General features: G+C 40.2%; 1 protein-coding gene across 1 annotated transcript in view; it reads left to right on the top strand.

Annotated features, from left to right (window-relative positions):
* The window catches only part of TTN (titin), a 274,297-nt gene that overhangs the window by 82,065 nt on the left and 171,927 nt on the right, over nt 1–20,305 (top strand). The window contains 34 exon segments of the mRNA XM_078071037.1: nt 613–891; nt 1,015–1,302; nt 1,461–1,739; nt 1,833–2,111; nt 2,223–2,501; nt 2,615–2,902; nt 3,033–3,320; nt 3,858–4,139; nt 4,379–4,657; nt 4,774–5,055; nt 5,201–5,479; nt 5,582–5,869; nt 6,059–6,337; nt 6,433–6,711; nt 6,814–7,092; nt 7,233–7,520; nt 7,657–7,944; nt 9,258–9,539; nt 9,780–10,058; nt 10,481–10,762; nt 10,884–11,162; nt 11,681–11,968; nt 12,078–12,356; nt 12,471–12,749; nt 12,837–13,115; nt 13,701–13,988; nt 14,125–14,412; nt 14,884–15,174; nt 17,178–17,465; nt 18,050–18,142; nt 18,268–18,553; nt 19,368–19,551; nt 19,755–19,844; nt 19,941–20,208. Of these exon segments, the coding sequence (XP_077927163.1) occupies nt 613–891; nt 1,015–1,302; nt 1,461–1,739; nt 1,833–2,111; nt 2,223–2,501; nt 2,615–2,902; nt 3,033–3,320; nt 3,858–4,139; nt 4,379–4,657; nt 4,774–5,055; nt 5,201–5,479; nt 5,582–5,869; nt 6,059–6,337; nt 6,433–6,711; nt 6,814–7,092; nt 7,233–7,520; nt 7,657–7,944; nt 9,258–9,539; nt 9,780–10,058; nt 10,481–10,762; nt 10,884–11,162; nt 11,681–11,968; nt 12,078–12,356; nt 12,471–12,749; nt 12,837–13,115; nt 13,701–13,988; nt 14,125–14,412; nt 14,884–15,174; nt 17,178–17,465; nt 18,050–18,142; nt 18,268–18,553; nt 19,368–19,551; nt 19,755–19,844; nt 19,941–20,208 (9,126 nt within the window).

Below are 20,305 nucleotides of genomic sequence, written 5' to 3'. Positions count from 1 at the left end.
TTTCAAACTCTTTCCTGTGTCTGTGATCTTAACAAAAATTAGCCATCTGTTTCATTGTTTACTTACTATTTTTCTTGATGGATTAGCCGATATAATCATGACTGTCTTTGTTTAAGCATGAAAACTATTGGAAGCCAGCATATGCAACAAGGAAATTTTGTTTCCAAAGTACTAGCTGTTAATGCTGACAAGAACTCCCAAGATCAAAGTTAGATAGGAAAGACTTGCACTTGCATCTTTGGACATTTTAATTTAGCAATTGTTTGGATAACAGCTTTGAAAACCACTGGCTTTAGCACCTTAAAATAAAGCAAACATATCAAGTAATTCATAATAATGTGACTCCTTTACTCTAGAGGGGGTCAAGAGCAAATCAGTACACACTGTCTAATATACATTGTCTGAATTGTTTTGGAAGTCAACTAGTGCACCAACATATTTCTTAATAATAACCCATAATTCCACAACAGTGTGCAATTGTGGAATCATCCTCTCTAGGGAGAGAGCCCTAACACAATCACACCATGGGAAGAAACAATCTCAGTGAATCTGAGAGTAGAGGCATGGTAAAGATAACGGGCTTTGACAGATGGCTATCACATTTTATTTCAGAGCCTGCAGTCATTGTTGAGAAAGCAGGATCAATGACCGTGACTGTGGGAGAAACGTGCACTCTGGAGTGTAAGGTGGCCGGCACTCCCGAACTCTCAGTAGAATGGTACAAGGACGGAAAGCTGTTGACCAGCAGCCAAAAACACAAAGTTAGCTTCTACAACAAAATCTCTTCCTTAAAGATACTCTCTGTTGAAAGGCAAGACGCAGGCACATATACCTTCCAGGTTCAAAACAACGTTGGAAAAAGCAGCTGCACAGCTGTGATTGATGTCTCAGGTCAGTTCCGCCCTATCCCCCTCACCCCCGCCATTGCTTATGAGAATGCCTCCATCAGCTTCCTTCTCTCATGGCTCTTCTACTCTTTCAAATCATGACGATCTCTTGCCTTTCCTCACACAGACCGAATGGTCCCTCCCTCTTTTACCCGAAGACTGAAAGATACTGTTGGGGTGCTGGGTACTTCTTGCATCTTGGAATGCAAAGTAGCTGGATCATCACCCATCTCTGTTGCCTGGTTTCATGAGAAAACGAAGATTGTCAGCGGAGCAAAGTACCAAACCACATTTTCAGATAATGTCTGCACATTGCAGCTGAACTCTCTGGACTCCTCAGATATGGGCAATTACACATGCGTGGCTGCTAATGCCGCTGGCTCTGATGAATGTCGTGCGGTGTTGGCTGTACAAGGTCAGTGTTATAGACGCAAACCATTTCTTGCAAATTCCCCTTTGGGTGCACATCCAGACATTTGACACATATTCAAAAGGGCTCTTCATTTTTCATTCAAAGTTGCAACTAAATGAGAAGCTTACAGGCTCTTTTCCATGTTCTCCATGTCTATGTAGAACCACCCTCTTTCGTGAAGGAACCTGAACCTTTGGAAATCCTACCAGGCAAAAATGTCACTTTCACAAGCGTTATTCGAGGGACCCCTCCCTTCAAGGTCGGCTGGTTCAGAGGTGCCAGAGAACTCGTGAGAGGAGACCGGTGCAACATCTATTTTGAAGACACTGTGGCAGAACTGGAATTATTTAATGTTGACATCTCTCAGAGTGGGGAATACACTTGTGTGGTTTCTAACAATGCTGGCCAAACATCCTGCATGACTCATCTCTTTGTGAAAGGTTTGCTCAAGTGCATTTGCCCTTCCTATTTTCTCTACACTGACATCTTTGTGTTCTTACTGTGTTTAATTGCTATGCTTTGTCACTCACCAGAACCGGCTACCTTTGTGAAGAAATTAAGTGATCACTCTGTGGAACCAGGGAAGCCCATAATTCTGGAGGGCACCTACACTGGAACACTTCCGATTTCAGTTACCTGGAAAAAGGATGGTTTTAACATAACTCCATCTGAGAGATGCAGCATAGTCACAACAGAGAAAACTTGCATCCTAGAAATTCTAAATAGCACAAAAAGAGATGCAGGACAGTACTCCTGCGAAATTGACAATGAAGCAGGGAGGGATGTTTGCCAAGCTCTGGTATCTACATTAGGTGTGTTGTCTTATTATTCTCTCATTAATGATTGGCATTCATGTAACACAAAGCATGCTTTGTTTGGTGTTCTTTAATTCCAGTTGCTGATTGTGATCCTTTCTTCTTTAGAACCACCTTATTTTGTTACGGAACTAGAACCTCTGGAGGCATCCGTTGGAGATTCAGTTTCTTTACAGTGCCAAGTTGCTGGGACACCAGAAATTACAGTGTCTTGGTACAAAGGAGACACCAAGTTACGGCCAACTCCTGAATACAGGACCTATTTTACAAACAATGTGGCCACACTTGTTTTTAATAAAGTGAATATTAATGACAGTGGAGAGTACACATGTAAAGCAGAAAATAGTATAGGAACTGCTTCTTCAAAGACTGTCTTCAGAATTCAAGGTGATGACATGAATTTAGAAATTAAGAAATTTTTTTATCTTAATCATTTTATCTTTGTGGAGAAATTTTCATTTCATCTACTGATGGCTCAAGTATCGCTTGTCTTCCTACAGAGCGCCAACTTCCACCTTCCTTTGCAAGACAACTGAAAGACATTGAACAGACTGTTGGGTTGCCAGTTACACTCACTTGTCGATTAAATGGCTCCGCACCCATCCAAGTGTGCTGGTATAGAGATGGGGTACTTTTACGAGATGATGAAAATCTACAGACATCATTTGTAGATAATGTGGCAACTTTAAAAATTTTGCAAACTGACTTGAGTCACTCTGGCCAGTACTCCTGCTCAGCTTCTAACCCACTTGGAACAGCATCTTCTAGTGCTAGACTGACAGCAAGAGGTTTGTTCCCATGTTAATCTTTCCCTTTGCAAACCAAACCATGACTTCTTCTTCATTGTCAGGATAGAAATGGCCAGTGGAAAAAGTAAAACAAACAAAACACCCACTGCCTTTTCTTTTCATTTTCCAGAACCTAAGAAATCTCCCTTCTTTGACATCAAGCCTGTATCTATAGATGTCATTGCTGGGGAAAGTGCTGACTTTGAGTGTCATGTTACTGGTGCTCAACCAATGCGAATCACTTGGTCAAAAGATAACAAGGAGATACGTCCTGGAGGAAATTACACTATCACATGTGTGGGAAACACTCCCCATCTAAGAATTCTTAAAGTAGGCAAAGGAGACTCTGGTCAATATACTTGCCAGGCAACCAATGATGTTGGCAAAGACATGTGCTCAGCTCAACTCAGTGTAAAAGGTATAATTACATGGCATCTACCAATATCTGTTCTTTCCCATATTTGTGTAATGGTCTTCTAAAAATTCCTTTAGTTTTTGAGTGTTTGGGATAAACTAACTGGGTCATGTTAGAATTTGTATATTAGTGTTGAAAACATTAATCAAGGTTCTGTTTTGTCTTTATATTGTTCTTTAAATTAGTGTTGACTCTAAGTGTGAGCCTATCAGATGGTGTTGTCTAACTGAAATTTGTTAAGTATTGTTTCAACTATCCAGTCTCATCATTTATTTTCTGTTATATGGCATTCTGATTTATCATTACTAAATTTTGATCAAATACCTCTATAATACATTAACTTATATGTTTTAGCTTCTATATCCAAACTACAAAAATAAACTTAACAATTAAATTCTCTATTAAAAGCTTATTTAATAGAAAAACATAACATTTTACTATAAAACTGTCGGAAAATATATTCTTAATTAACCAGTTTAAATATGTATTTATGGGATCTTCAACTACAAACACAAGCTGTTTTTTCCTTTGATTTACTAGAACCTCCCAAGTTTGTTAAGAAACTAGAAGCTTCTAAAGTTGCAAAGCAGGGAGAATCCATCCAACTGGAATGCAAAATAAGTGGTTCCCCAGAAATCAAAGTTGTGTGGTTCCGAAATGACAGTGAACTTCATGAAAGTTGGAAATACAACATGTCATTCGTTAATTCTGTGGCACTGCTTACCATCAATGAAGGCAGCACTGAGGACAGTGGGGACTATATCTGTGAAGCTCATAATGGTGTTGGTGAGGCCAGCTGCAGCACAGCCCTGACCGTTAAAGGTTAGACACACTAAGCTTCTTCCTTCTCCTCTGATTGGATTCTTTCTCAGTGATGTTATGAGCTCCAAAATAAAAAGGCTCACTATGGGGATTTGCTTGCAATTCTTAAACTAGTTTTTGTGTTAGCATACTGTCATATGGTTACACCAATCATTCTTAATGATTCTGGATTCTAAAGCATTATCTATCCTTTTTAGTAAGCAAATGTTCTCATCATCTGTCTTCTTTTTTTCTGGTAGCACCTCCTGTTTTCACCCAGAAGCCTTCTCCAATAGGAGCTCTTAAAGGTTCTGATGTTATCTTCCAATGTGAAATTTCGGGAACCCCCCCATTTGAAGTGGTGTGGGTTAAAGATCGAAAGCAAGTTCGAAGCAGCAAGAAATTTAAAATCACTTCAAAAAATTTTGATACAAGTCTTCATATCCTTAATCTTGAAGCCTCCGATGTAGGAGAATATCACTGCAAAGCTACTAATGAGGTGGGAAGTGACACGTGTGTTTGCACGGTCAAGTTCAAAGGTTTGTATATGTGGGCACAAAAATATATGTCTCTTCCTTTCATCTTTTCTTGCTTAACTAATAACTTATGTGGCTGTGATTCTTTTTTTCTTCTAACCACAAACTTCTTTCATTAGAACCCCCACGATTTGTGAAAAAGCTAAGCGACACCTCAACCCTTGTTGGGGATGCTGTTGAGTTACGGGCTGTAGTGGAAGGCTTCCAGCCAATTTCTGTTGTCTGGCTGAAAGATAGAGGTGATGTCATCAGAGAGAGTGAAAACACTAGGATTTCATTTATTGATAACGTCGCAACCCTCCAACTTGGGAGCCCCGAACCCTCTGATTCTGGAAAATATGTGTGCCAAATCAAAAATGACGCCGGGATGAGAGAATGTTCAGCAGTCTTGACTGTAGTAGGTTAGTAACAAAGTACAACCTGAGAAAAAATCAAATTGGCCCATGATCATCATCTGCAAATACTGTTCTTACCCCATTATATATTGCTTACACTCTCAGTTTGGAAGGTGACTTTATTTTCAATGCAATATACTTCTTGTTTTAGAACCAGCCAGAATCGTAGAGAAGCCAGAACCCATGACTGTCACTACTGGAAATCCTTTTGCATTAGAGTGTGCAGTGGCTGGAACACCAGAACTTTCAGTCAAGTGGTTCAAAGATGGGAGAGAATTATCTGCAGACGGCAAACATCACATTACATTCATCAACAAAGTGGCTTCCATTAAAATCCCTTGTGCAGAGATGAGCGACAAGGGGTTATATAGCTTTGAAGTGAAAAACAGTGTTGGTAAAAGCACCTGCTCTGTATCTGTCCACGTGTCGGGTGAGTAGTGTGAGGTCTTTATGAATCTGTCATTTTTCCTGGAAAAAAGAAAAAAAAAAAGAAAGCTTCTCTTTAAACGGAAAACTACCCTTCTCCACACAGATCGAGTTGTGCCTCCTTCCTTCATCCGCAAGCTGAAAGACACGAACGCCGTCTTGGGGGCCTCGGCGGTTTTGGAGTGCCGAGTCTCTGGCTCAGCCCCGATTTCAGTTGGCTGGTTTCAGGACGGAAACGAGCTCGTTAGCGGGCCTAAGTGCCAGTCCAGCTTCTCGGAAAATGTCTGTACATTGAACCTGAGCTTACTGGAGCCCTCGGACACAGGCATATACACGTGTGTGGCTGCCAACGTGGCTGGTTCGGACGAATGCTCGGCGGTCCTGACCGTGCAAGGTCAGTGTGCAAGAGGCAGACTGCTGCCGCCCTCACGTCTCCTCCGCGTGACGTGGCGCCTGCCTCGCGGGGAGTTTCTTTCCCTTGTCTTCATTTGCAGTCTTAGTTCCCTTTCCTTTGGGGAGCAAAAGCGCATCTCACCTGGATTTCTTTTTTTCTCTTGATCTCTCCCTCCCCTGGGGTATCCAGAACCCCCCTCTTTCGAACAAATCCCCGACTCTGCGGAAGTTTTACCTGGAACGAGCCTCATCTTCACCAGCGTCATTAGAGGCTCCCCTCCGTTCAAGGTCAAGTGGTTTAAGGGCAGCAGGGAGCTGGTGTCAGGGGAGTCGTGCACCATCTCTCTGGAAGATTTTGTGACCGAACTGGAGCTGCTGGAGGTAGAGCCGGTGCAGAGCGGAGACTATTCTTGCCTTGTGACCAACGACGCGGGCAGCGCCTCCTGTACCGCGCATCTCTTTGTGAAAGGTTTGCTCTGTTCTCCGACTCGTGTGCCTCTTAAAATTCCTTTCCAAGTCTTCCTTTGAAGATGCCGAGTTCACCCTCATGTTTCCTCCGTACAGAACCCGCCACGTTTGTGAAAAGGTTGGCTGACTTCAGCGTGGAGACAGGCAGCCCCATAGTTCTCGAGGCCACGTTCACCGGCACACCTCCCATCTCGGTGAGCTGGATGAAGAATGAGTTCCCTCTCTCACAGTCTCAGAATTGCAGTATTACCATGACAGAGAAATCGACGATCCTGGAAATTACGGAGAGCACTGTAGAGGATTATGCACAGTACAGTTGCCTGATAGAAAATGAGGCCGGTCAAGATATTTGTGAAGCTCTGGTGTCTGTCTTAGGTGTGTTAACAAGTTAGCTCTTTTTGTTGCTGTCTTTTCCTTCTTTTAAACCATCCTCTTCAAGTTAGCGTGATTGATTGGTTATCATCCTTTGTACCCTAGAACCACCCTATTTCATTGAACCACTGCAACACGTAGAAGCAACCATCAGTGAACCCACGACTTTACAATGTAAAGTGGATGGAACCCCAGAAATTAGAATTTCTTGGTACAAAGAACACACAAAGCTACGATCGGCTCCTGCATATAAAATGCAATTTAAAAATAATGTCGCCTCTTTGGTAATCAACAAAGTGGATCACAGTGACGTGGGAGAGTATTCGTGCAAGGCAGAAAACAGCGTGGGGGCAGTCGCTTCTTCAGCCGTGCTTGTTATCAAAGGTGATGATGGTTTCGTTTAACAAATCTTGCTGTGTGCTGACAGACCCATTTTCTTAAAAACATCAAAATTGTAATGGCTTGAAATATGTCGTGGCTGTGTTCTCTCTTGTAAATAAGGATTATCTGTAACTTCTTTACAGAGCGCAAACTTCCACCTTCCTTTGCAAGAAAACTGAAGGATGTTCACGAGACTCTTGGTTTCCCAGTTGCGTTTGAATGTCGCATCAATGGCTCAGAACCTCTTCAAGTATCTTGGTACAAGGATGGGGTGCTTTTGAAAGATGATTCTAATTTGCAAACATCTTTTGTTCATAATGTAGCAACCCTTCAGATTTTGCAAACTGACCAGAGCCACGTCGGTCAGTATAATTGTTCAGCTTCTAATCCTCTTGGAACTGCTTCGTCTAGTGCCAAGCTCATTCTCTCAGGTGAGTAGCTCATCACATTACCCTCTTCATTAAAAAAGCTTCACTGCCGTGGGCCACCATAGGACTGGTGCCACACATGCTCCATGTCTGGGAGCATGAAAACTGAAGTCACCGTGTTGGTCTTCATCCTTTTCAGAGCATGAAGTGCCTCCTTTCTTTGATCTAAAGCCTGTATCAGTAGATCTTGCTCTTGGAGAAAGTGGTTCTTTTAAATGTCATGTAACTGGAACTGGACCCATCAAAATCACTTGGGCCAAAGATAACCGAGAGATTCGCCCTGGAGGCAACTACAAGATGACTTTGGTTGAAAATACTGCCACTCTGACAGTCCTCAAAGTAAGCAAAGGCGACGCTGGGCAGTACACCTGCTACGCAAGCAACGTCGCTGGAAAAGACTCTTGTTCTGCTCACCTGGGTGTGCAAGGTACCTGTTCCAGTCAAGTAGCAACATCTCTTTTGCATTTTCAATATCTTGAAATACAGGAGGAAGGGTGTGCTTCAAAGTTATGTTTAGGACCATGGTCTAGTAATTAGAAGAGGTCAAATGGATCTAGGGCCTTCCAAATGGGGTCAAGTTTTAACACTTTTTATTAAAAAAATATAAAACGGATAAAACATGGACTTGAATGTCCATTTTAAAGATAGAGACTAGGAAAATAGTGAACAAAAGTTTTCACAGAATTGCAAGAAAATCCAAGTTTGAAAGAAATCAGCTTAAGACAAAAAAAAGGAAGTGATCTCAAATGACTTATTTTCCACAGTAGTTTGTAAATTAATGGATTTTGTCGCTCTAGAGGATAACAGATCCCAAACAAGCCCCTCAAGAAGAGTCAGCTTGTGCTAACCTCTCCTCCTCCACTAGCCCCACACTTAAATAATAGAGGAAGCCAGAGGGCTAGGGAGAACATCAATATCCGACATGGTGGAAGGCAACCATATCTTTCTGTACCAAGTTCATGGCTGCCATTGTCATAAATTAAATCCTTAACTCAATGAGCTACTCATCTAACCCATTAGAGAATTTTCGAGGTTTTTTGTGGTGATGGTTTGTAGATATCTTGAAATTAAAATAGAATTGTATTTACCAGCCCATTTGCTCTATGACATTTTTCTAATCATTTTTATTTCTCTGAGCTTGAATTTTTTGTTTCGGTAACAAAGAAAGCCTTGCTCTCCCCCACTGCGAAGGGAAATTATGAGGGTTGAAGAAATATCTATTTAAAATCTATAAGAGAAATTGACATAAATATTAAGACATCTCGCCCAGTTTTGTTATTCTGATTCCTCGTGGTACATATCTGGTATCTTTATAGCCATAGTATATACATCGCCCCCGGTTCACATACAGGAGAGTAGTCAAACCCTCTTATTCCTTGTGAACTTCAGAGTGCCTCCAACAACAGATCTAGCCCCTGCCTCTGATCTTGCACTAAAGATAAGATTCTTTTGCTGGGAGGAGGATCACACAATATGGATTAATGTATTTTCCTCCCTTCCGTTTGCAATAACATTTGGTGTGGGTGCTTACACACATTTTATTTTAAGAAATTTCTACTTAGATTCAACTTAACCATTCTTAACTACTAATTATGAACTATTCTTCCTTGAACTGCATCAAATAATATGTTTTCCAGAGTTAAAGACCTCTCCAACAGAGGGATTCCTTTTTTCACTTCATCTTGAGTTATCCGTGTCTTTTCCATCCCTTAACTTGTGTTTTCCCTCTTGGTTCCATAGAACCACCCAGGTTCATTAAGAAGCTAGAACCTTCAAGAATTGTGAAACAGGATGAATACACAAGATATGAATGTAAAATAGGAGGGTCTCCAGAAATCAAAGTTTTATGGTACAAAGACGAGACTGAAATTCAAGAGAGCAGTAAATTCAGAATGTCATTTCTCAACTCGGTGGCAGTGTTGGAAATGCACAACCTCAGTGTCGAGGACAGCGGAGACTACACGTGTGAGGCCCGCAATGCGGCGGGCAGTGCAAGCAGCAGCACTTCCTTAAAAGTTAAAGGTCAGATCTTACTCTTCCTCTGTGTTTTTCACATTTGACTCCTCTCTAGCTGTCCTCTCAGGTCCCTGTTTGACTCTCCAGCAATGTCTTAAAATTTTTGAAGGATACGATCAAAAATTGAAAGTGATGTTTTCTGTCTCTGTGACGGAATGGAAAACTGATTCTTACTTGAAACTATATGCTTACAGAATACATCCTGATTTTCCTTTCTTTTCTAACTCAATTACCTTCCAATTGTAGAACCACCCGTTTTCCGCAAAAAGCCTCATCCCATTGAGACGCTGAAAGGAGCTGATGTTCATCTTGAATGTGAGCTTCAGGGTACTCCCCCATTTCAAGTTTCTTGGCATAAAGATAAGAGAGAACTTAGAAGTGGCAAGAAGTACAAGATCATGTCTGAGAACTTCTTGACGAGTATTCACATCCTGAATGTCGATGCTACAGACATGGGGGAATACCTGTGCAAAGCCACCAACGATGTGGGGAGTGACACTTGTGTTGGTTCTATCACACTGAAAGGTTAGAGCAGCCTCATTCTTTTCTGTCTGCCATTTCCCTTCTAATTTTCTTCCCTCTAATTTTAACGTTCTGTTGGCTTCTTAGTGATTGCCCAGTCCTTTATCACTAGCTGTGTCTTCTACTTTCCCTTTTTTCTCTTCCAAATCCTTTGATGTTTAGTGTGCATCCCACATCTGAATCCTACCAAATATCATTTTAGACGGTTTTTCCAATGGATTTCATTGAACTCAGAAAGTTGGAGAGGACGAGACATTTGATTCTTTGGGCTCTAATATGTCCCTGCTCCCACTCAACAAAAATACCTCTTATTTAAGAAATGGAAACAACATATTATCACTAGTGGAAGTCCTAGCATTGCATGGCTTGAGGGAGGTGTACTGCTAGCCCCACACGTTTTAAACGATTTGTCTCTTTTTCATCAGCACCACCAAGATTTGTGAAGAAGCTCAGTGACGTTTCTACCATCATTGGTGAAGAAGTTCAGCTGCAGACTACTATCGAAGGCGCTGAGCCAATATCAGTGGTGTGGTTCAAAGATAAAGGGGAGATTGTTAGAGAAAGTGACAACATATGGGTTTCTTATTCAGAAAACATTGCAACCCTACAGTTTGCAAGGACAGAAATAGCCAATGCTGGGAAGTATACCTGTCAGATCAAAAATGATGCTGGAATGCAAGAGTGCTCTGCCACACTCGCCGTTCTCGGTTAGTACGAGTAGGATAGAACATTACCATGAGTACAAAGTACACATTTACTAGTATCTGTGTTTTCTTCAGCGTTTCAGTCTGAATGTAAATTTTGAATGTAATTTCTGTCTCGTTCCAGAGCCTGCAGCGATCGTGGAAAAGCCAGAATCCATAAGAGTTACCGCAGGAGGTACCTGTACCTTGGAGTGCGCAGTCACAGGCACACCCGAACTCAGTACCAAGTGGTTTAAGGATGGAAAAGAACTGACAAGTGACAGCAAATACAAAATAAGCTTCTTCAACAAAGTATCTGGCCTTAAGATCATCAATGTGGCACCTGGTGACAGTGGCATATACAGTTTCGAGGTGCAAAACCCTGTGGGCAAAGACACCTGTACAGCGTCAGTTCAAGTTTCAGGTTGGTTGGTGGGGCTTTTATTTCGGTGGTATCGTAATGTAGTTCCTGATTTACATATATGTGTTTGGGACGCTCCATCGTCTTCAGCGGGACATGAGTCTGACCTCCTCTGCATCGGCAAAATCAGAGGTTACATCCGCGTAGAGTTGGAAGAAAACCAATTCCAAAGTTAGATCCCTTTCTCATGGAGAAATTTCCACAATTCAGAGAGGTAGGAGTAAAACTTAACCCCTGGAGAAGGATAAAGTTGTCTTTAACTATCACTTATGCTGGAATAATTCACCGTGTAATGGTTCACAGTGATGAGAGTCCAAAACCCCTCCCACGTCAGCTAGCACATCTTGCCCATTGATTCTCAAGGCTTTCAACCGTGTGAACCCAGAGGGAATTCTTCGATACCCTGGCAAGAAAGCCTAGTGGATCTAGGGGTATTCCATCAAAAAGACAATAATTCTCTTTTCAAATCATTTTATAACTGATGTCCCTTGTTTGTTTGATTTTTTTTTTATCACATTCAGACCGAATTGTTCCTCCTTCATTCACGAGAAAATTGAAAGAGACGAATGGTCTGTCTGGTTCCTCAGTTGTCATGGAGTGCAAAGTCTATGGGTCACCGCCAATCTCTGTCTCCTGGTTCCATGAAGGGAATGAGATCAGCAGTGGAAGAAAATACCAGACCACCCTGACAGATAACACTTGTGCTTTAACTGTGAACATGCTAGAAGAATCAGATGCCGGTGACTACACATGTGTAGCTACTAACATGGCCGGTTCTGATGAATGCAGTGCTCCTTTGACTGTGAGAGGTCAGTTAAAACGACAGGAAACTAGAACTGCATTTCATAACGTACTAAGCATGTTTATCATCAAAATTCAAAAATATTAAATTGCTCTTGGTATGTGATTTTTGTTTAGAGCCACCATCCTTTGTTCAGAAACCTGAGGCCATGGATGTGTTAACGGGAGCCAATGTAACTTTCACAAGCATCGTAAAAGGAACGCCTCCTCTCAGCGTCAGCTGGTTCAAGGGTAGCAGTGAACTGGTACCAGGGGACAGGTGTAATGTATCTCTGGAGCATTCTGTCGCTGAGCTGGAGTTGTTTGATGTAGAGACAACACAGAGTGGAGAATATACCTGCATAGTTAGTAATGAAGCTGGCAGAGTTTCTTGTATGACACATCTCTATGTAAAAGGTTTGTTTGACTGCTAGTTCGCATTTTTACAACTGACGTACGTGAAGTAACAGCTGTGTCTATATCTGAATGTATGTGTGTTTGATTTCATATTTTCCCATTTGCTTACTACAGCCCCAGCCAAATTTGTGAAAAGGCTCAATGACTACAGCATAGAGAAAGGAAAACCCCTGATTCTAGAGGGCACGTACACTGGAACTCCTCCCATTTCAGTTACATGGAAGAAAAATGGCGTAAATATAACTCCTTCTCAGAGGTGTAATATAACCACAACTGAAAAATCTGCAATCCTGGAAATTCCAAGTAGCACCGTGGAGGATGCAGGACAGTACAACTGCTACATTGAAAATGCTTCTGGAAAAGATTCCTGTTCGGCACAAATACTGATACTAGGTTGTTACAATCCCGCCTTCATAGCATCATATGTGAATAATCATTCTGGCGTGTCTCTTCGTGACTAATTATCTCTCTTGCCTGCAGAACCACCGTATTTTGTCAAGCAGTTGGAGCCTGTTAAGGTCACCGTTGGAGATTCTGCCTCTTTACAATGTCAAATTGCTGGGACGCCTGAAATTGGGGTGTCTTGGTACAAAGGAGATACAAAATTAAGACCTACTGCCACCTGCAAAATGCATTTTAAGAACAATGTCGCTACACTGGTTTTCAACCAGGTTGATAGTAATGACAGTGGAGAATATATCTGCAGAGCTGAAAACAGCGTGGGAGAAGTTTCTTCATCAACGTTCCTTACTGTCCAAGGTGATTGCAATGTTTTAAAAGTGAATGGATTTGTGTTTCTTTTGAACACGATTTAAAATATCTGGCAAAGGTCTTCTTTTTAAGAAAATCTTGCCCAAGGCAAAATGTTCTGCTTAAGAAATTCTGTCTACGGTTAGTGGCTCATCCTTTTCTGTAGCTGGGAGAGATAAGAGAACTAAATCTTCATTTGGAAGGAACAGAACAATCACTTGTGTCTATCATTAAATCTTTCAGAAAAATGAGTAACCATATTTTAAACAATTTCACTTCATGAGTGTCCCACAAGGCAGTCTTAAAAAGTGGGAGAATCTGCTGCGTGCCTGGAGATGAACCTTAAACCAATCAATTACTCTTTGGGCTTACATATTTTTGTACCTAGTATGCATTAGGGTGACCACAGAGTGAAAATTTTGCCCTGAAAGTTTGTAAGTTTTTCTTTGTGTCCAAGTTAATTCAAGAGCTGTTAGTACCTCCTAATATTTTTATAGACATACTATTATCTATACAGCAATCACTGTGAGAAGGATATTCAGCAAATTAAAAATATATCTGGGAGTACTCATTATTTTAATTCTGTTCCCACAGAGCAAAAACTGCCACCATCATTTTCTCGGCAGTTGCGAGATGTTCAAGAAACGGTCGGACTGCCGGTTGTGTTTGAATGTACCATACGTGGATCAGAACCTATCTCAGTGTCTTGGTATAAAGATGACAAGCCGTTGAAAGATGGCCCAAATGTACAAACATCGTTTTTAGATAACGTGGCCGCTCTCAACATCTTTAAAACAGACCGGAGCCTTGCGGGCCAGTATTCTTGCACAGCTACGAACCCTATAGGGTCTGCTTCCTCCAGTGCCAGGCTCATTCTCACAGGTTTGTGGCTGCTTCAACTTCTTTCTGTTTCTGTAATTAAAATTTCTATCCTCAAAATTAAGGAGAAAACACCACTGTTTCTGTAGAGTGGGATGGCTATGGAGCCTGAAACTGTGTCCTTCTGCTCTGCTTTTAGAGGGGAAGAATCCACCCTTCTTTGACATCCCCGTCACCCCTGTGGATGCTGTGGTTGGGGACAGTGCTGACTTTGAGTGCCACGTTACTGGGACGCAACCAATAAAGGTCGCCTGGGCCAAAGACAACAGAGAGATACGAAGTGGCGGAAACTACCAGATTAGTTACCTGGAAAACACTGCCCACCTGACAATTCTGAAAGTAGACAAGGGAGACTCTGGGCAATATAGCTGCTATGCTGTGAATGAAGTGGGAAAGGACTCGTGCACAGCTCAACTTAATATAAAAGGTATTGTTTATTTTGCATAATCGCTTCCTGTTCTTTCCCAAGGGTGCAGTTTCTATTAGGGCAGTGAAATTTAGGACAGTTTTAAACAAATGACAAAAATGTTGAAGAAGAAATAAGTTTCTCTAGAGAAAAAGTGATCTTATTAAATCCATATTTTTCTAAAACTGTATATATCCTACATAACCCTAAGACCACCCTCTTCTTCTTTTATTTTTTACAAGTACGTGGTTCTGTAAATGGCCATAAGTTATTTTTATCATTTATCCCATAAATCAGAGAACAGTTTAGAATAAGCTTGTGGAATGAGGCAGAAATGTTTAGAAACGTACGCTGATTCACTGTATTTAGTTAGTCAGCATTAACTTTTTTTTTTTTTAACTTTTAACGTACAATAGGACTTTTTCTTGAAAAGCCTCCTATCAGTAACGTGCTTCTGGCTTCCTTTTCATATATCCTTGCAATTTCTTGCAGAGCGGCTCATCCCACCAAGTTTCACTAAAAAGCTCTCGGAGACTGTTGAGGAAACGGAAGGGAATTCTTTCAGGCTCGAGGGCCGTGTTGCCGGTTCCCAGCCTATATCGGTTGCATGGTACAAGAATAATATAGAGATACATCCAACTTCTAACTGTGAGATTATATTCAAGAACAACACGCTCCTGCTGCATGTCAAGAAGGCGGGCAAGGGCGATGCTGGTTTGTACACATGCAAAGTGTCAAACGACGCAGGCTCTGCTCTGTGTACATCTTCAATTGTCATCAAAGGTGAGTCAACTTCGCTGCCCCCAGCCTCCTCCAGTGTTCTTATTGCCTATTAGCTAGGCCTGTGCATTTCTTCTGACATGTGCATTTCTTCTTTAACTCTGTTGGCCAAGTAAGTTCTAGCAGATACACAGTTGACTCTTGAACAACTGGGAGGCTAGGATCACCGACCAATCCCCGTGTAACTTTTGACTCTTCCAAAACTTTACTAATAGCATCCTGTTGACTGGAGGCCTTACCAATAACACAAACAGTCGATTATATATTCTTACAATACAGTGAGCTAGAGAAAAGAACACATCCGTATATAAGTGGACCCGCACCATTCAAACCCATGTTGTTTAAGGGCTAACAGTAAATATACATGATGTCATTGGCTTCCCATAATTCCATATATATTTACTTGAAATACATACTATTTGTAATTTATTTACATGGCCAGCAAAGTAGGTGTTATATAATAAATGGACTAAAATCTTAGCATGTGAATCATATCCCAAAATTCTCTCAGGCAGTTAGAAATCTAAGTCTACTTGGAAATTCATGCCTCAGTAATATATAAATTTTTATGAAGCACGTTTATTTTGAAAAATTCTTAAATCTTCATCATGGAAAACTGCATTAGTTTTGTTTCTTAGAAGTTATATCACATTCTGAAACATTCTCTTTTCTATTTCTAAAGGATTATTGTTTGACATACATTGCCCAAAGCTTTTAGCCTGTAAATGAATATTAATCCCAGACAAAAGAGTAAAATTTGCTCAAAAGGAAAAAAAAAGATGAGAGGAAATATGCTGCATATTATTATAGAAGATGTATTTACATATATAGTCCTAGCTTGAGGGAAAGAAATAGACTGTATCTTCTAAGGCGATCCTTTTTTTCTGATCCTCTGACCATAAAATGGCTTCATCCAGATGATTATGATGCAGATTCATCAAAATCACTTTACAAGCCAATTTTCTTGGAGCAGCTTGGGGTTTGATTACCAACTCTGATGTGATACAGTTGGCCATTTCAGGGCTCATGCATAGATAATAGGTTAATACCACGAATGGGCTGGTATCATTGAGTTGTCTTAACTTAAAAGACACTCATTTTATAGAATTTAAGTGCATTTAGTTTTAAAATATGTTTAATAAAACAAAAAATGTATCCTTAGCGGTGGCTTATATTCATTATTTACATCCCTGGTGGTTCTGCCATTGAGTAGATAAGTACTTTGTATCACATTCTGAAGCTATTTCTTTGTAGAATTAAAAAAAAAAAAGACATCACAAGTTTTAATCATTACAATCATGAATATTGCCTTATGTTTATATCTAGTTCTCAGAATCATTGAATAAAACCATTACATAATACTGAGTTGTACACGGCCTTCCTACCATGTTACCTGTATATTCTTCATTGGTTTTCAGTTGAACACTGAGCTTCAACTGCTGTTTCCTTTGGGCAAAGATTAGCTTTTAAATGCTACTATAGCCGCATTTCATAGCTAAAGATGAATATCAGAGAAAATCACGTATTATGATGTGGGCTCACAGATTACTCAAATGTTGGCTTTCTTTCCCAGAGGGCAGCAAGAACTGCTGCTCTAGATGAGCAGAATTCCCCAGGAGGCCCTTCTTTCTTAGGGCACAGCAAAAATGCAGCTATCTGCAGGTGCGAGAGAATCAACAGTGTGCTGTATGGCACAGAGGTTTATAGGAACTGCCAGTTGCCATGTTTGCAGTGCTCAATCAGGACATAGAGGCTTGCATGATTTTTGGTCAACATGGCATCCGTTCTTTGCTTGTTTTTCAACCTTTATCTTTAAAAACTCCAACAAATGTAACTGTTGTCTTCAGAGAGGAATCAGCCTTGATTCAGTTACTGATTCCGTTCTACTATAACAACTGGTACTACCGGCATGACCCGTTAGAGGCAAAACTGGCTTCTTTTCTGGAATTTAAAACTTTTTTGCCTTTATGTTCCTTTTAAGCTTAAAACCATCTTTGTACTTCCAGAACCTAAGAAGCCACCTGGGTTTGACCAGCACCTTACTCCAGTAACAGCAAGTGAAGGAGAATTTGTGCAGCTCAGCTGCCACGTGCAGGGATCAGAACCGATCAAGATCCAGTGGTTGAAGGCTGGGAGGGAAGTAAAGCCCTCAGACAGGTGTAGCTTCAGCTTTGCTGGCGGGACCGCCGTGCTGGAACTGAAGGACGTGGCTAAAGCAGATTCGGGAGATTATGTGTGCAAAGCTTCAAATGTGGCTGGAAGTGACACTTCAAAATCCAAAGTGACCATCAAAGGTACAGACACCTCAGTAGTAGTGTTCCAATTAAGCCAATGACCAGTCCCATTTATTTGCGTATTACAACTTAAATAAGAATGGAATTCAATTTCTAGAAACATCAATTATTGCTCATTTGCAATTTATAGCCTCCTTGTTATAACTGAAGTATTAGATAATCCAGTGGAAATAATTTTGATACAAATTGTCTGACATTACCCCAAGTTCACCAACCTATTTCTTGTACCTCTTTCCACCATATGCAAGAAGGTGTAACTAAGTTCCAAAAATGATGCTCTGATAATGTGACGTGAGGGAATCTGATGTCATAGTCCTGGAGGAATTCTATCGAATAAAGCCAAGTCTAGAAATATAAAATTGGACACTGCTATTATGATTGTAGTTCAACCTGCATGTGAAAGCTGCCACTAGTTGTAAATGTCTATGAAACTGCTTTATCTTCCGTAGTCCACTCTCGTACATAGTGAGTCCTAGAGTGAATGATGTCTTTGACACTGCCAAATTCCTAAAGCTCATTTTACAGAGGAATTATTCCGATTTTAAGGTAACTGTGACAACAAAACATGTAAACGTGTCTTTCAGACAAACCAGCCGCAGTCCCAGCAGCTAAGAAAGCGGCAGTTGATGGGAAACTCTTCTTCGTGTCAGAACCTCAGAGTATCAGAGTCGTAGAAAGTAAGTACTTTGTGAACCAGTATGTCTTCATCTACCTTGTACAATTTTACTGCCGATTTAATTTTGGAAGAACTGATTTGGGAAAATTAGGTTTTTTTAATTCATTTGCTTTCATTCTTCCTTAGAAACCACCGCAACATTCATTGCAAAAGTTGGAGGCGATCCAATCCCAAATGTTAAATGGACAAAAGGGAAATGGAGGCAACTGAACCAGGGCGGTCGCATTCTTATCCACCAGAAAGGCGACGAAGCAAAGCTGGAGATTAGGGACACCACAAAAACCGATTCTGGATTGTATCGGTGTGTCGCATTTAATAAACACGGCGAAATTGAAAGTAACATTAACCTACAGGTGGATGAAAGGAAGAAACAGGAGAAGATTGAAGGAGATCTGAGAGCAATGCTGAAAAAGTAAGTTCAATTAAAAAAAAAAAAAAACCACGCACGGTCATTTTCCATTCACAAAAGAGATCTCTCAAGGGGCATGGGCCATCCCCTCCAAGATTCTGATGGTAAATGAACATAAGCACACAGACATTCTCACAAAAGCATATAAGCAAATACCCAATATTTGGGCATAGGTTAGCAGTTCATGAAGATCAGTTTCTGAATGATCATAAGAAAGTTTTGAGAAGGAAGTGAATTTTTATTAAAATTTTAGACAAAGGAAATGGCCAATGGAGAACTTTGTATCTGTCTCAATATGAAATTTTTGTTTCTATGTAGTATTTCTCATGTTCTGAATTCTTTTCTAGATCAACACTTGAAACATTTCCATAATTACCAATACTTTCAACACAAATTATGTTTCAACATAGTCAATTATTAATCAACATTTGCTTTCCACACATCTTTCCCATGACATATGATATTTATCCCTTATTAATGCTTTCCATTGCTGTTACTGCTTTTCCTTTTAATTATTTCATTAGACTCTTTGGTAGTAAAATTTACAAATATATATTCTTTCTTAAAGTCATTGATTACATTTTGGTACCTTGTTACAATGGTCCAATCTTAATCTACTTCATCACCAAACCCACATTTTTTTTTTTTTTTTATTGTGAACACGGTAAAACTGTCATTTCTTGAACAAAGGACATAGCACTATGCCTTTGTGAGGGGAACAAAAAACCTTAATGGTACTTATGATCTTTAAATGATGATAGGCAATTCAAAATAAGTAGAAGACAGGTGATTTATGTTTATTTCTGATTTCATTTAGGACTCCAGTCTTAAAGAAAGGATCTGGAGAAGAAGAAGAAATCGATATCATGGAACTTCTCAAAAATGTTGATCCTAAAGAATATGAAAAATATGCTCGCATGTATGGAATCACTGACTTCCGAGGTCTTCTTCAAGCATTTGAACTGCTAAAGCAAAGTCAAGAAGAAGAGACACATAGATTGGTATGATCTTTTGTGTATAGCATCATCTTAAAAATTTACATTTGAAACATCTAATATATATCCATTGAATTTCCAGAACCCTACAGCTATATGAGATCATTTAATGTAACCTAAGCAGCATCAGTAATGGAAGATGAATATAATCCTGCATCCTCTAATTCAATTTTTTTCCATATGTAATACTTCTACTTTTTCCTCCTTAGGAAATTGAGGAAATAGAGAAGTCAGAGAAGGATGAAAAGGAATTTGAGGAACTTGTATCATTTATTCAGCAAAGGCTATCACAGACAGAGGTAAAATGAATCATGAAGATAATACAGTGAACAGATTGTTATTGGGAATTATGAGAGAAGGAGTGACTAATGTGTGTTAATTCTTTATTCTCCTAGCCTGTCACTCTGATCAAGGACATTGAGAATCAGACAGTTTTGAAAGATGATGATGCTGTGTTTGAAATTGACATTAAGATTAATTATCCAGAAATCAAGCTTTCATGGTACAAAGGGACTGAAAAACTGGAACCCAGTGATAAATTTGAAATAAGTATCGATGGTGATCGGCATACACTCAGAGTCAAAAACTGTCAACTTAAAGATCAGGGCAATTATAGATTGGTGTGTGGTCCACACATCGCTAGTGCTAAACTAACTGTAATCGGTAAGTAAAAAGCATTTTATTAAAAAAAACAAACAAACTTGTGAGATTCACTTACTATTGAGCACATCTGCATGTGATATCAAACGAAATGTTTTCT

Source organism: Halichoerus grypus, chromosome 4, assembly GCF_964656455.1.
Source record: "Halichoerus grypus chromosome 4, mHalGry1.hap1.1, whole genome shotgun sequence".
NCBI classification, from domain to species: Eukaryota; Metazoa; Chordata; class Mammalia; order Carnivora; family Phocidae; genus Halichoerus; species Halichoerus grypus.
This window is presented reverse-complemented; position numbering and strand designations above follow the sequence as displayed.